General features: G+C 31.0%; 3 protein-coding genes across 7 annotated transcripts in view; 1 reads left to right on the top strand and 2 right to left on the bottom strand.

Moving 5' to 3' along the window:
• LOC114194662 (myosin-15-like) overlaps positions 1–1,427 on the top strand; it is a 28,500-nt gene extending 27,073 nt beyond the window's left edge. For 3 of the 5 annotated variants that reach the window (XM_028085018.1, XM_028085020.1, XM_028085022.1), the window contains 2 exons: positions 45–127; positions 884–1,427. In XM_028085018.1, the coding sequence (XP_027940819.1) occupies positions 45–127; positions 884–1,007 (207 nt within the window). In that variant the 3' untranslated portion in view covers positions 1,008–1,427. Of the gene's footprint in view, positions 1–44; positions 128–355; positions 467–883 lie in introns of all 5 variants that reach the window. The other 2 variants (XR_003606410.1, XM_028085019.1) reach the window with 2 other exon arrangements.
• Positions 1,428–1,814: 387 nt separating this feature from the next.
• On the bottom strand, positions 1,815–3,485 carry LOC114194664. Its single transcript, XM_028085023.1, has 2 exons — positions 3,174–3,485; positions 1,815–2,494 (listed from the first exon to the last, which is right to left on the bottom strand). Exons 1-2 carry the CDS (start codon positions 3,371–3,373, stop codon positions 1,987–1,989), a joined length of 708 nt encoding a protein of 235 aa, XP_027940824.1. The 5' UTR covers positions 3,374–3,485; the 3' UTR covers positions 1,815–1,986.
• A 4,638-nt stretch (positions 3,486–8,123) lies between these two features.
• LOC114195344 (fatty-acid-binding protein 2) lies at positions 8,124–13,448 on the bottom strand. The gene is made up of 10 exons (XM_028085772.1): positions 12,747–13,448; positions 12,263–12,485; positions 10,599–10,674; positions 10,400–10,502; positions 10,022–10,090; positions 9,324–9,360; positions 9,170–9,244; positions 9,031–9,082; positions 8,843–8,887; positions 8,124–8,734 (listed from the first exon to the last, which is right to left on the bottom strand). The coding sequence occupies exons 1-10, from the start codon at positions 13,205–13,207 to the stop codon at positions 8,637–8,639; spliced, it is 1,239 nt and encodes a 412-aa protein (XP_027941573.1). The 5' UTR covers positions 13,208–13,448; the 3' UTR covers positions 8,124–8,636.
• Positions 13,449–15,265: the final 1,817 nt, after the last annotated feature.

Genomic DNA, 15,265 nt, shown 5'->3' with positions numbered 1-15,265 from the left:
CTATTGTAGTTTCTTTAGAGTTCTGAACAATATATGGTAAACAGGTGGTTGGTGAAATGAGAGAAATTGTCAGCAAGGACAATCAGAACCTGACCTCAAATTCTTTCCTATTGGATGATGATCTGAGGTACACTACCTTTTTCCATCGAAGTTCTTTTCACTTGTAGTTTTAACATATGATTTTTGTATGAATCAATACGAGTGGTTTCCATGCTTCTGTCTTTCTGGCCTGTTCTTACTTGAATTGGACTTCTGAGTCTTATTCCAGTTTTTTTAAATCAAAATTATAATACCGAAAAAGCAAGGTCTTTTTTTACGTTTTTCTTATAAACATGGATACTTCTTTTTTTACCAGCTATTCTATTGTGATATGAAGCTTCAAGCAGCATAATTCTTATCCGGTGTACTTTGCAGTTCGGTCGGTTGCATTTTTACTTCGTGCTGAATAACCCAAAAAATTTGTCTGGTATTTAGAATTTTCGATTGAGTACTGACAGTCATGGATGCCAATATCTAATGCTTACTGGCTCTTAGACATTTCCTATGTTTGATCTCGTGAAGAATAATCTAATAACAAAATGCAGATGTGGCATGTTGGGGAGAGAGAAAGAGGGGAAATATGGACTTTATTCAGAAAGAGGGAAATATTGACCACACCTACAACTTAAAAAATAAAATAAATGGATAAATTTGCACTACTCCACTCATCTAAAAAAATCATAAATATGTAAACCTGCATATAGGTCGTGCATATTCGGGTGAAATGGAAATTTAAAATTGCACCAAATTAGTAATAAGGAACTGTATTTTGTATCTCAAGAGTCACGGCGACCGACCGTTTGTGATTCCTTTGTCTTATTTAATCTTATTTTTTTGGCTGCAGCATTCCTTTCTCTGCCGAAGACATAGATATGGCTATCCCTGCCATAGATCTTGATGAGATTCATCTTCCAGAATTCGTGTCCGAATATTCCTGTGCTCAGTTTCTTATTTCAGATCAGAAGTAAGCGGTCTACGCTTGACAGTTTAGTTCAATAGATGGTCTCTGGATTTTGATGACAATGCTAATACGGTATCTGCATTGGAAACACAAGTTTTCTCACATGGACAGTATCTTGGTTGTCATCAGATTTATTGTTACAGTGTGCGCTTGCTGTATATGATGCCAGAGATAGATGAGTGATTGAAATCCCCCCCTCTAAATTACACACTTCAACCAATGTTTTTGTAATTACCCCTGCAAGCCTCTATTATTTTGCCGCCCACCCACTTAAGGTATATTTATTATTGATTTTCATGTTGTATTCTATGTAGGTATGCAATTGTAACTAGGTCATGGCCAAAATTAAATTTCATTCATTCATGTAAATATTAACACCATTTAATGTTGCCCATTCGAGTTCTAAATTTAGCTTCACCTTGAGCAATTTCTTTGTGTTTTGAAGCATGGTGCGGACATTTCGTGCCACTAATTAAACCTTTTGTGATACCTTGATTTCATTCCAATTGGAATGGACATGATCATTGTTTTGGTTTTTGTTTGATTGTTGCGTAATATGGCAGCGAGTGACAGACTAGCACAATTATTTTTTCTATGGTTAAACTATTTAGTTCCTTTCTCAGTTTTACTTCCTGTATAAGAAACATGCAAGGTTAATCCATCCTTTATCTTGTAGTGCTTTATATCTGTCCAATTTTTTTAGTTGTTCTTGCCAAAATGCTGCATGGTTTATTAATAAAAGATGCAAATTTGTGGTGGTGTACAACCTACTTTTAAATATTTATGCCCCGCTGCCAATGCTGTTAATTTACCATTATTACCAAAGTGTTGGTGCTCTGAAGGCAATCCATATCATATCCTACTGAAGTTAGTTTGAAGATATCGTACGCAAAGACAAGTTGCTTCCGCCAACAAATAGGAGAGCACGATATTGATTCAAATAAAAATAACCTAAATAGTAATGATTAACACAGCTGTTATCATGTTTATGATGGATGGGCTGTTTTATTTCCGATGGAGGAGGCACTTGAAATCTTCATGGTTGCAGCAATGGCGCAATGCTGCTGTAGATCAGCGACGGAAAATGATCTCCAGGAAGAGAGATTTTGTAGCGAAGGAGAAGATGGGTATGCAGCAGAAACCACTGTATTTCTGGGATGAAGAGGGGGTAGTAATTGTATGGAGTTTGAGCTAGAACCGGAGTCTTCACTCGTAATGCTACTACTACTGCTCTCAGAGTTATTGATGGCAACAGCAAGAGCCAGAGTGCTTCTACTCAAACTGATTGGTCTCTTGCAAATGCCAGCACCACTAAATCTTAGAGGGTAGCTTCTATTCTTCTCCAAAACATGATTCAATGCCATAAAACTTCTACGCCTCCTGCTATAAGCATTCTCCGGCTTTGCAATGTCTTTCACTGAGGGCGAAGATGCAGCATCAGCCAGGGTGCTGAATGACTTTGACTTCCCATTATAAAACTTTGAGATGCTTCTCCTGCTCATCAATTCCAAACATCATTACAAATAACACAAACTCACATTAAAAAGTTGTTTCAAAGCAGCAGCTATGTTGAGGGAATGTTTGATCTCTAGTACCTAAGAAAATGGACTTTCCACAAATAAATAATTTCGTCAATTTAGCCATATCCACACACCACATATCCCCAATAACTTTTTCCTTTTATACCTAAATTTTAGGACAACTACAACTGATCTAAAGTGTTCTTAGAACACTATTTCAAATCTTATATACAACAACTTTATAACTGAATTTCCGTGAAGACAGATTCAAATTCAACACTCAAAGAGGCAGAAAATCCGTGGACAAAGAAGAAAACATTCCCACAAAAAATAACATTTCCAACTCCTAGAAAAAGAAAAATAATCACCTTCACCTTAATATATTTGTCTCTTATTTCTTATTTTCTTACATAGATCACTATTCTCTATTTCTTTTTTCTTCCTTCCCATCTCTCATATTCCCACTCCGATTTGGGTGGATGCTTATCCTCTCAGAAAAGAAAGCAATAACCATACAAATGAATCTACTTAACAAAAAAAAAAAGACACTAATAATATGCAAATAAAAGAGAAGGATCTAAATCTAAGTTCATTGGAAGCAAAACGTGCAGTGATCAAAAAAGAAAAAAAGGAACATGGGTATGTAGTTTTACCTTATTGGAAGAACCTCTTCCAAGGTTTCCATAGCATGCAAAGGTCCACGGTAGGAACTTTCCACCTCGTTTTCTCCTCCCTCCACAGATCTCTCCGACGACTCGTCGCTGTTCCTCCCGATCGACGACGACGTACTACACTCCTCCTCCGCTGCTCCTCCCGCCGGCGCGTCCAACAATACGGCGCGTGTGATCATCATGAACTCCCCAAAGAGAAACAAAGAAGAAGAAACCCAACCCAACAAAAAGAAAGAGAAAGAATGAGTTGGAAATGGAATGGATAGGCACAAGCACACGACATAGCGATCTTTATAGATTTGTTGGCGTATTTATAATTTCGGCAAGAAAAACTGAAAAGGTAATTGGCTTCTAGAATCTTACGTGTTTCTTTTTTTTTTTTTTTTTAAGGTTAAAAATGTTGTGGATAAGGTTTGGAACAACGTTGTATGAATTGTTTTGGTTTTTCGTATTTATTTTTAAGATTACTTGGCCTTATCCTCTTCTTCCATTTCAAGATAAACAAAACGTTTTCACTTTTTTCTTTTTCTTTTTTTTTCTTACTTGGAAATGAGCTGTGAATTTGAGCTCAACGGCTTTATAAGCCTCTTATCTACAAAGTCAAACACCTTTTTCTTTATAATATTTTTTTTTATCATAAATCGTTAAGGATTCACTACCTGACTTTAATTTTCGTATTTTAAAAACTTCATAATTTTTTATCCAATTTTATATTTTTCATGCCTTTATCGTGTTTGTTTTGGACTAATTAAGTTCTAAATTTAACCCGTTCATTTTATAGTATTGTTAAAATACTTAAATATATGTGGATCTGTGAATATGAAACTCATATTTTGCAAAGAAAATACGAAAGATAAAATAGCATATTAAAAATTAAAAGATGGAAGGATTTATTTACAGACAGTGTGTATTAATAAATTCAATCGAAAATTTGAAATTGTTAAAACAAAATTAATAAAAAAATTGATTCAGATTGCTGAGGATTATATCAAATTGTAACCAGATTTTATTTTGATGAAAAATATATTTAAAAGTAATTATCTAATTTTGTATTTGAAATTCTGTCATCGGTTTGTTTTTTTTAGTTGTAAACAATAAGGTTCTTTTTCACTTCATGAAAACCAAATTAAAATTTTAAATCAAATATATCACTGATTTTAAAGTACTTTGTGATATTATTATTGTTCGAACGCGTGATTATATATGATAAATAAGTGTGTGAAATAATTTCAAAGTTAAAGTTTAATTATGCTTACCATTCACTCTAACTACGATATAAGGATAATATATATATATATATATATATATATATATATATATATTATTGAAATTTGTATTATACTATTGCAACAAATGTTTTATTAACAACTAATTTTAGTGACTAAAAATTATTAGTTATTATAATGACTAATTTAGATATCAAATTACAAAATAAAAAATTATGGATTACTTAAATAATTATTATTATGAATAAAAATTATAGTTGATTACTAAATTTACCTACCAAGATTTTAAATACTAAAGAAAATTAGTCACTAAATATTATCAACTTGATTTTTGCTGTAAAATGAATTTTTTTCTAAATTAACCTTTATTTAATTACTGACTAGAGACCGATTATAGTTTTTTATTTATGATAATAACTAATAATTTTTTCTTATTTTTTAATCGGTAACTAAATTTGATACCACAATGGCTAATAACTTTTAATCACTAGGATTTGTTACCAATAAAATATTTTCTTGTACATTAATTGTGTTCTTAACATAAAATAAATTATAAATTTTATGAAATTGTAGTTTAAGATTTTGGGTAACTTTTACTTACAATTTAAGGTAGTAATAAAATGTCAATTACTGTTTTTGATACGTTTTCTAAAAATTAATACTATTAATTGTACGTAACTTATGCATAATAGTGCTAATTGAATTTAATTAGTGTTATTTCTAATGCCATTTAGTTCAAATTATTCATTAGATGTTATTTTGACATGTCAATGGGTGTTTTTAATATAAGAATATCATTCAAACATGATAAACTATTTAGCACATTTTGCAAATTTGAAAATTATCTAGAAGAAACATAAATATAGAATTTTCAAACTCTTATATCTAAAAAAAAAACATTTCTTTATCGAAAAGAAAAGTAGGCATGAAGAAATTGCAGTAAGAAAACGGAGAGTATATTCATAAATATGATTTTTTTTTTTTACATTTTGTGCATAGACATAAAATACAAAGGAGAAGATAAATTATTTGTGTTTTTATCACAAACAATGTATTGTTTAATGTATCATAACATCCATTTTGAACGAAGAAAGTTTCAAAACTTGGCAATTTGCGTGAAAAGATATAACTTCATGAAATAATTTTTTAAAATACTTTGAAAAAACCTTGAAAAGGATTTTGTTAAAAAAATAAATAAATTCCACTGTTTGGAAAAGGGACAGAAGTTTTTTTACTATTATAAGAAATTTTTATAAACTTAAATGCTATCAAAGCACATTACATATCTCCATACTAATTTGGAATTACAAATAATGTGTAGAATAAATACCATTTAGTTTTTGGTCGGTAGGATATAAATATATGTATATATAGAGAGAATGAAATAAGTCAAAGTAATTGAAATTAAAATGAAAATAAAATATATTTAAAAAATAACGAACCTCAAAATATTCTTTTATTATTTTTAAACAGAAAATTTTAACTATTTATTTACTTTTAGGAAAAGAAATTCATGTATCTTATTTATTTTCTCTGAACCCATAAAAAAATATAGTTCGAGTATTATTGTTGGAAGAAACTTCACTCCATGGAACAAGTCTGGTCCATGCATTACGAGGAAACAGAGATTCAATAAATATACAAAACAAGAAGAAACTCAAGAATCTATTCCTTCCAAAACAAGGAAATTCTTGTTTGAAAAGCACGTACCAAAATTTCAATTTTTTTTATTTATTTTAGAAATTTAATTCTATATTCTTTTTATTATTTGTGGAATATAGTACAACGTTGGATGTAGTGACGTAGGAATGAGATAAGGTGGTGAGAGTTGAAGCTTATCCACAACAATAAAAGTGAGGTGGGGTCCACATTTCTACAAATTAAATGATTCCTAAGATAAAGAAAAATTTTGACACCTAATGAAATGAACTTTCAAGAGAATAGAAGTTTTACATTTTAGGGTATGCATTTTAAATATATTATATATTATTAATTATTATGTTATTGTTGTTCTTTTAATCTGTATACTATTAATTTAATGTGATTATAATTACACGGTCAAATTATAAAACAGTAAATAAAAAATTATTGAAACTATCCTATTAGTATAATTTACGTTGGTATAACTGCTTCTAAAGTATAATTTTGAAACAGGTAGATTAATAATATAAAAAGTTTTTATATAAAAGATACATTAAGTTTGAAATATGAGTTACAAGTTAATTGTGTATTATAACATGCGCCGCGTCATGATTAAGATGGTAAATTTAAAATATGAATGTTATGAAATATATTTATTAAAATGAGTTAATGGTGGAGAAAAAATACTGTTAAAAATAAAAGAAATTAGGAAGGTGAAGGAGAGAGAATACACGTCATTTCTTCATTTCATGTGATTTCATTTTCATTTGGTTTCCAACACGTGTTGGAGGTGTGGAGTGAGCATGAGTATTTTTCAACAACACAACACCTACCACCTTTTATTTATAGGGCATACTGCTGCTGTTAACCTACACCCACTTTTCTATTCCTAAACCTTGCATTTTCATCTATTGGATTTCGTTTCGAGTCAACAAAATGCTTTTCAAATTCATTTTTAAATTATTTTATGAATTATAATAAAGAAAGGAAACAAAACACTAATAACAAGCCTTGTCAAATTAAATTGAAATAAATGACGGAAATGAAATTTAAAAGTTGGAAAATTAATCTGTAATCCTAGATTTAATTTACAACTGTAAAATTTAAATAAAATAAATAGATGTAGTTAGCTGTTAGTGGAAATTGAATCCGCATTAAGCAAGTAAATTTGATCAACTTTTGGCTATGTTTTGAAAGTGCGTGTCTGTTTTAACGTAAATATACTGGAAAATTTATAATATTTTCATGTTTGGTGAAAGATCTAAAATAGGTTTTAACATAATTTATTTAAAATATAAACACATACATTACATTGCACACTAAATATATGAATGGTAATGATTCGAAAGACAAGCGATCACAGATGCATAGCTAGATTTTCTAATTAGGTCATCCAAAAAATGAGTAAAGACTCTTGCCAAAATATATATACTTTTTAGTTGTTAAATGTTATCCAACATGAATTTTTAAATTATTAAATATTCAAAAATCAACTATACTGAAATTTAAAATTTTAATTATTTATCTAACAAAGAAAATGTTGGCATAGTATAAATTTAAATTACCTATGTAAAAGTTTTGGTTTTGCATTGTTTAGGAGAAAGGGAGACTAAATTAGTAAGGAATTGAATCACACTTAGAAGCAGTGGCTCATCTCATCAACTAATGGTAAATTGTTATGTTACCTGGGCATAAGTCTTCACAATTGTCCTCATGCTGAATAACGCCTCTTCTTCCATCAAGCCCCAATTCAGCTCAACCCCTCTATCGGCTTTCTTGCTTCCTGCACCCCATCTTTACCTCACATGTTGCATATCAAATTCTTCATCTACTCAACACAATTCATTCATGTTGGTAAACTCATATAAAGTGACTCATTGACAACACAATTTATACTTTCCTTGTTTGGCAATGACAACGACCTTCTCCTCCACTCCAAACAATTCCATTTCAAGATTGGCTTCGCTGATTTCTAATGTATTTTTTCTTTCGATTAAAAAAAAAACACAACCCAATCTAAACCCTAATTTAAAAATGACAAATCACCACAAATAGGGAAAACGAGTAAAACACAATAATCCAAATATTACACCTCAACAACGTAATAATAACTTAACAATAACACATTACAAGAGACATTATCTAGCCATAAAATCAACCTTGTGCTAAGTCATCTGTATCAACGGGAAATGTTAGTTGAACGCAAGGTGACATCACTTATTTGATTGAGCAAAGGGGCTAAAAGATTATATCAGCGTTTTTTCCCTTTCATTCTCTATAAGGACTGTACATCTAACACGTGGGATAAGGGCATCGAGACGATGAATATAAAGATAAAATCAATTGGAACAGAGAATTTTCCGTGACAATCCAATTTAAGCTATCCTAAAGACTTCTATTCTATGATTCGAAGGACGAAGCTTGAGAAGTAATGCCTGCAAAATGACTTTTTAAAGCGGGTTTAAATCAATTTCAAGAAACCACTGCTTCTACTATAAGTTAAGGGTATATGCCATTTACCCATGTCCAAATGTCCTTTCTAAAAGTAGGACAACAACTGGGTAGAAAACGAGTCTTTTTAGCACCTCCTAATGATACTCGCTATGTTCGTGCCGATCTCTTTTTTAGTTTCTTCGCTCACAGGAACATCTCCAATGTACATGTCAAAGAAAGCCCCTATAAATTAAAATGAGATCATGAGCTCGGTTTCATTCATACTGAAGATAAAAGAAATATAAATTCAAAGTGGTGGACTGCAGGCACAGGTATTTGAATATGACTTACGGCACAAATCTTTGCTGTGGACACTTCCTATCTGATTGTCACCAACTGCACAGGTAAAACGAACACTTTCAGTACACAACACAGAGAAAAGACACAAAAGATGAGTTTAATGACCGTCTGCCCAGAGGCAAGCAGCATAAATAAACATTTTTTCAGAAGTCAAATACGTGTTGACATATATAACTCACTTTTAGTGATCAGACGCCCATCAACTGTTTGTTTGAACTCAATTACTGTTCCCTGCAACATTGTAATATATTTAATGTAACCCTGACATCATTAGCAATTTAGTAAAGCAGAAAAGAAACATACTGATAAATTATTTACCAAAGGTATTGAGATATTCTCTACGAAGTACGAACCAAATGTCTCTAGGCAATGAAAGTCCGTGGAAGGATTTGTCTGACAAAAAATGGGGTTCAAAGGGCGTTAAAATTAGAACTAAAAAAAAAAAAATCATTTTCCTACATAGATAGAGTACCTTTACTAATCGAGCTCGAAGTGATTTTTCAAAAGCACTGCAATAAAAAATAACAAACAAATCAGTAGCATGTTGCTTTACCATGTACTTCTGTAATCAACTGTATAGCCTAAGATCTCTATACTAAGGCAGCACCTGGTAGGATGGACTTCAGGCCCAAAATTAAGTGGCCAAAAAGATCAAATCGCATGGACTAAGTTATTTTAATTATTTAATATTCTTTTTATTTCCTAAAGCTTGATAATGACAATTGTATGGTCGTCATCCGATTAGGTTAGTTGTGGGGTTATTGTTCTTTTGTAATCTGGGTTATGAAGAAATGAAAATTTTGTAATTAGAAGAGAATCATACCAGACTCTTTTATAAACTTCATCCAGTATTCCCAAAAGTTACTCAAATCTAAATTAACTAATTCATTTCTAATTCAAACACGGTTCAGCAAATTCTTACTGAGAAAAGGAAAAAAATTACTCAGTATTGATGCATCGACGAGACTTGTACAATAGCAATATGCAAAACTGAGATTTGTACAATAGCAATATGCAAAACTGAGATTTGGACAATTTTATAAGAGACAGAAGAAACAGAAAACAAACAGAAGAGAATGTTTCTTCAAAAACAAAGTGAAGGAAAGCCAAATCTAATTGTGAAAATATAATTTCAAATCACACTTTTCAGAAGATAAAACTATTACTTACTCTCTCACACTGTTAATCTTCATACCCCTGCAATTTACAACAAGTCTAACAGTCATGTTGATATCCTCCCTGCAATAGCAGAAAACAGAACAGTTCCGTCAAAATTAAGATTAAATACCATAAACATGAAACCAACCAATTGCTTCTTGAAGTTAACAAAGCATAGAAATAGATAATACTTATCTAAATCCAGCTTCAGGATATCCAATTCATTAAATCAACTTAGCTTTATAAATTACCGACAATGTTCATAAAGACCTTCATAAACTTTCTTATGTACTTTGTAATAATCAATGCATGACTAGTTGTCATCACTGATAAGAACAATCTTTCCTCAATAACATGTTATAGATTTATCAAAGATATGATGTTTGAGACCTGAGAAGATCCCTGTAGAAGTCATGCTGGTTATTCAGTTCATCAGCAGAAATTGATGCATATTTTGGCCCCAATTTCTTACAGAGGGAGTATGGATGAATATCTGTTAAAAGACCAAGAGTTACACAAGAAGCACCAATAATAAGCTTTGTCTGTTCAAAAGGAAGTAGAAAATATTCAAGTAATCAAGAAAGCTTACAAACTCCAAAAGCATAGACTTTCAGTGACTTGATTTTAACAATTTTCATGGTTCTGGATCCTGTTCCAACCAGGACCTGAAGCAGATTTAATTGATCAGTTTATCTAAAAAACATTAGGTAAAAATGGAATCTCAACCAAAGCATGTGGTAATACTATAATAGGCAAATAAATTAATTCAAAAGGAACTGGAAAGTAGAAACTAAAACAAATTAACAGATCACACCACTAACAATTCTCGGATACTACTTATAACACAAGGAATTGAAAGATAATGTATTCTCTTACACCCAAGAACCTATTCCGTAAATCACCACATGTGGCTCATGGTTGAGTTTCGGCTTACAGGATGGAAGTTGGTGGATAATCAGTTATTTCCACAATAATAAGTCAGTCAGTGACTCAATAAATTTCAGATCCTTCTTCTAACCCTCCCTCTCTATAAACCGTAGTATAGCACTGTCATTTTCATCTTTTTTCTTTTCTTCTTTCTGCATTTTCTTTATTTTTCCTCAGAATATATATCCACAATTTTCCATCATTTTCCCTCAGTATTTTCCAATCAATTTCAATCATTCTCAAAATTCTATTTCAAATCTTGTTATATTTTTTATTCATGATTTACATTTGCGATTGTTTAGTATCACAATGTAATGATGTTTGGTGACCTATGGTTTCAGATCCTTTTCCAATTCACTCTGTCAGTCCAGAAACGATATCATAGCAGTGTCATTTTCATCCTTCTCATTTCTTCTTCCTGCATCTTTTCATTTCTACAGAAAATAAACCCAAAATTTTCCTTCATTTACCCTCGGCCTCTTCCAACAAATTATAAAATCCTGTTCTATTTCTGAGTCACGACTTACATTAAGGATTGATTAGTATCAGAATAAAATGCTGTTTGGTGGCCTACATAGCCTCAATGTAAAGTGACCAGGGATTACTCTGGCAACAGACCTAACAATAAATCCAGTGAAACTTATTTCAAATAAAAAAATTTCAGCTCCATTTCACTTATAGTTCTAGCAAGATTCATGTTTCTTGGGTCATAAACCATTGGGATACGGGAATAAGAATAGGTCTAAAGAAAGTTCTACTAAAACTACTATTCAGCATTGAATTTTAGATTTTCATTCTTGTTAGCAAATTGTGATTACAGCATAAATAGTTGCATTTTTCAATTAGTGTTCTTTATATTTATTAATATGAGATGCATTGTTCATCCCAAAAGTTAGAATGCTACACATCCTCCAACTGGGATGTACTGTCACATGGTTCATTGGTTCAGTTTAGTTAGTTCAATGATGAAGTTTTCTCTATAAGCTAAAATTAGCTTATTTATAATTTATTTGTGGAAGTTTTCTCATATTAGCTTCTCCAGAAGTTAATTTTTAATAAACCAACTTTTACTTATAAAGAAGTCTATTTTATTTTTCTTTCTTACTCCTATAAGTTTTTATGGAAAGATTTACCTGAACAGTTCCCATGTATTTGATAGCCAGCATTTATTTTTTCACTACTAGACATCAATCATGAAAAAATCTAGCAAAAAACTCTTGACTAAAAGTCTAAAGCAGTTGCATGGTGCACACAAAAAACCCTACATACAAAAAAGCAGAAGGCCCAAATGAACCAGAAGAGAACTTTGCAAACAAAATATTTAACCTCAGAGTTGAAGCCAAAATCCTTCTCTCCAGCAAATATACTGTCTAGAACCAAGGGAAATTCAATGCCAGTTTTAGGCTCAACTGCAGGTTTTGCTTGGTTCAACTCAAGATACGATAGGAACGGACACCCTTGGCATTCAACCTCCTTGGGCACTTGGTCAATGGTTCCATACATTTGCATATCAGGACTCTGCAATGGGCTGGCTAGAACTTTCGATGACCTAAATGAAAAAAAAAAAAAAAAAAAAGAAGAATAAACTTACATTTCAAAAACTGAAGAATAGAATAAATTACAAATCATCTTAGATATCATTTTAAAATTATTACTATAAAATCCAACAATATCTTAACTCATCATCAGATCGTGTAATTTAGGTGCAATATAATTAGCATGCATTTGAATTAAATTCTAACCATATTTCATCTAACATATCCCAGAAAACCAATAAAATTAATATCTCAGTTTTCATAATGTTCCATACAAGTTTTGAAAAGGTGGAACCAACGCAGCAGCCAGCGACAGAATAGGTAACGACCGAAGCCTCTTCGTTTCACTCCAAATCATCTTCATCGCCAAACTCGATATCTTACCCAACTTCACAGACGCAAACGATTTCCTCTTCGATCGAAACGGAAACCCGAACAGACTCACATTCGTCGCCACGGCCTTAACCTGCGCACTACCAAACCGAAGAGGAGGAGGAGAACCGCGCAGGGAAGACGCGACATTGAAACTCGAGGCGCGTGAGAGCCACACCACAAACGCGCCGGCGAACCGCGACACGTGTCCGAAGGCCTCTCCGATCGCGAAACTTCCGGGATTGTTTGCCAGCGAATGCATGAAGCGCAAGCTCAGAGAATTGCGGAGCACGAATGGCTCCAAATAGGTGAACACCTCGGGATCCGAATACAGCGACGGCAGCCAAACGAAATCGTTATTCATCGCGACGCAGGACGGCGATCAGTTGAAGAACCTGCGAAGCGCGTTCTGGCGGCGGCGTTTGAGAGGGGAATGAGAAAACGGAAAGGGAGAGAGACGAAAAGGTTCTGTTTGATTGGGATCGGAGAATAATCGAATGCGAAGCGATTGGGCTTTTGGCGAGTGGCGACGTGAAGATTGGCGTTGTTGTTATGTTTGAAGGAAATAAGAGAGAATGAGAAAGGAAAAGGGAACTAAATAAGAGAGGGGAATATGCTTTGGACAGAAGAGTAGTCAAGGAGGATTCAACCCAAAAGCGATCTTTTGAGGGTAAAAATGGAAAAGGTAGAAATTGTGGAGGCACTTTTTGTGAATTTGACGGTTGTGAAGTTTCCATGGCCCACCTTTTTTCACACAAAATGATCTTTGAGAACGAGTGAATGACGTTTATGACCTTTAGAATCTCTTTCTATGACAATGGCAATTAACGGCATCGATTGTGGTCGGTTACTCTTTGGTGGTAATTAATTCCTTGGAGTTAATTTTAATTATAAGTTTTTATTTATATTTGCTTTGAAATTTAGGTTGTGTTCTTCTCTGACCGAATGATTTGAGGAGGGGTTGAATATATGATTTTAGAAAGAATCATGGATCAAGAGATTCAAGAGATTTAGATGAAAATATTTAGGAGTAAAATTTTGTAAAAATTTACAAATAATTTAATGAATGTAACCGATAAAATTAAATTTAATAGATTAAGTATATTTGTTTTTATGGTTAAAATTAATAAAAAGTTAAATGTAATTAGTTAAAATTCATTTAAAATGAAATTTGAATGATTTTTTTAAATAAAAAAATAATAGATGTAACTAATTTAAAATAAAATGCAATTGGTTAAAAATATTTTTAATTAAATATTAAATTATAAAAAATTAATGTTATTATTAATTAAATTTTTTGTCATTATAATTTTTATTAATGTTTTATTTAGGTGTATCATTTTCTTCAATGATATTATTTTTTATATTTTATATTCCATTATTATTATTTATTATAGATAAAGGAATGTAAATTTCAAAAAAGTCTGATAATTGCATTTTTCATCCTCTTAAATCATCTTATTTTAGGAGAGATATAACTTCATTTCCCTCCCTCAAATATTTTTTCTCCTTTACCTACAAATTTCTTCAAGGGAAAAAAATGAAAAGTATGTCATTCTCACTCACTCTCTCACAAATATTAAATTCATTGAAAACAACATTTGTTTTCAAGAATAAATTCGAGTAATTTGAAGGAAAACGAAAATGATGAAAATTGGATTGTTTAAATTAAATGAAAGATTGTGAAATTTAAAAATACATGGGAGGAAAGTTGATGAAAACTAATAAGTAATATGATAGTTATAATATATTAAAAAAATATTTAATTGATAAAACATAATATTATATTTTTTTATTGTATATAAAAGTATTTTAAATTAAATTGTAAATGGTGTAAATTATATTATAATATAATTTAAAACGAAAAAAAAATATTGATAAAAATATATTAAATTAAAATATGATTTTTAGAAATTAAGATGAAATAGAATTTAAAGAATTGGTTTAAATAACATTAAGTAATAATTTGTCTTTATGAAATTATTTTAAATTGAAACATGATCATTTAAAATTAATATAAATTAAATGGAGTAATTTTGTTAAAAAGATTTATATATCGACAAAAAAAATTTAAATGAAAATTGTTTACCTTGAAAATTGATAACATTTTCTATGTGATGTTCAAATAAAAAAATATTATAATAAATATAAAATAGATTATGATAAAAGTGAAAAAGTGAAAAATATTAAAAACAAAATGATAATTATGTTAGAAGTGAGCTGAATTTACACTCAAATTTTTTCACTCTAAAAAATATCACCATCTCTTCCATCCCTCCAAAACTATCATTTTAAATCCTCTCAAATTAGTTTATACAAACACAAGATTTACCTACATTTTCATCATATGCTACAATAAATAATTATAAACAAATAGACGTTAAATGTTAATATTACTCCATTTCACATTGTTTTTTTTTTA

The sequence above is a fragment of the Vigna unguiculata genome, chromosome 8 (assembly GCF_004118075.2).
Source record: "Vigna unguiculata cultivar IT97K-499-35 chromosome 8, ASM411807v1, whole genome shotgun sequence".
Classification (NCBI taxonomy): domain Eukaryota; kingdom Viridiplantae; phylum Streptophyta; class Magnoliopsida; order Fabales; family Fabaceae; genus Vigna; species Vigna unguiculata.
Note: the sequence above shows the minus strand (reverse complement) of the source record. Positions and strands in the feature narration are given on the sequence as shown.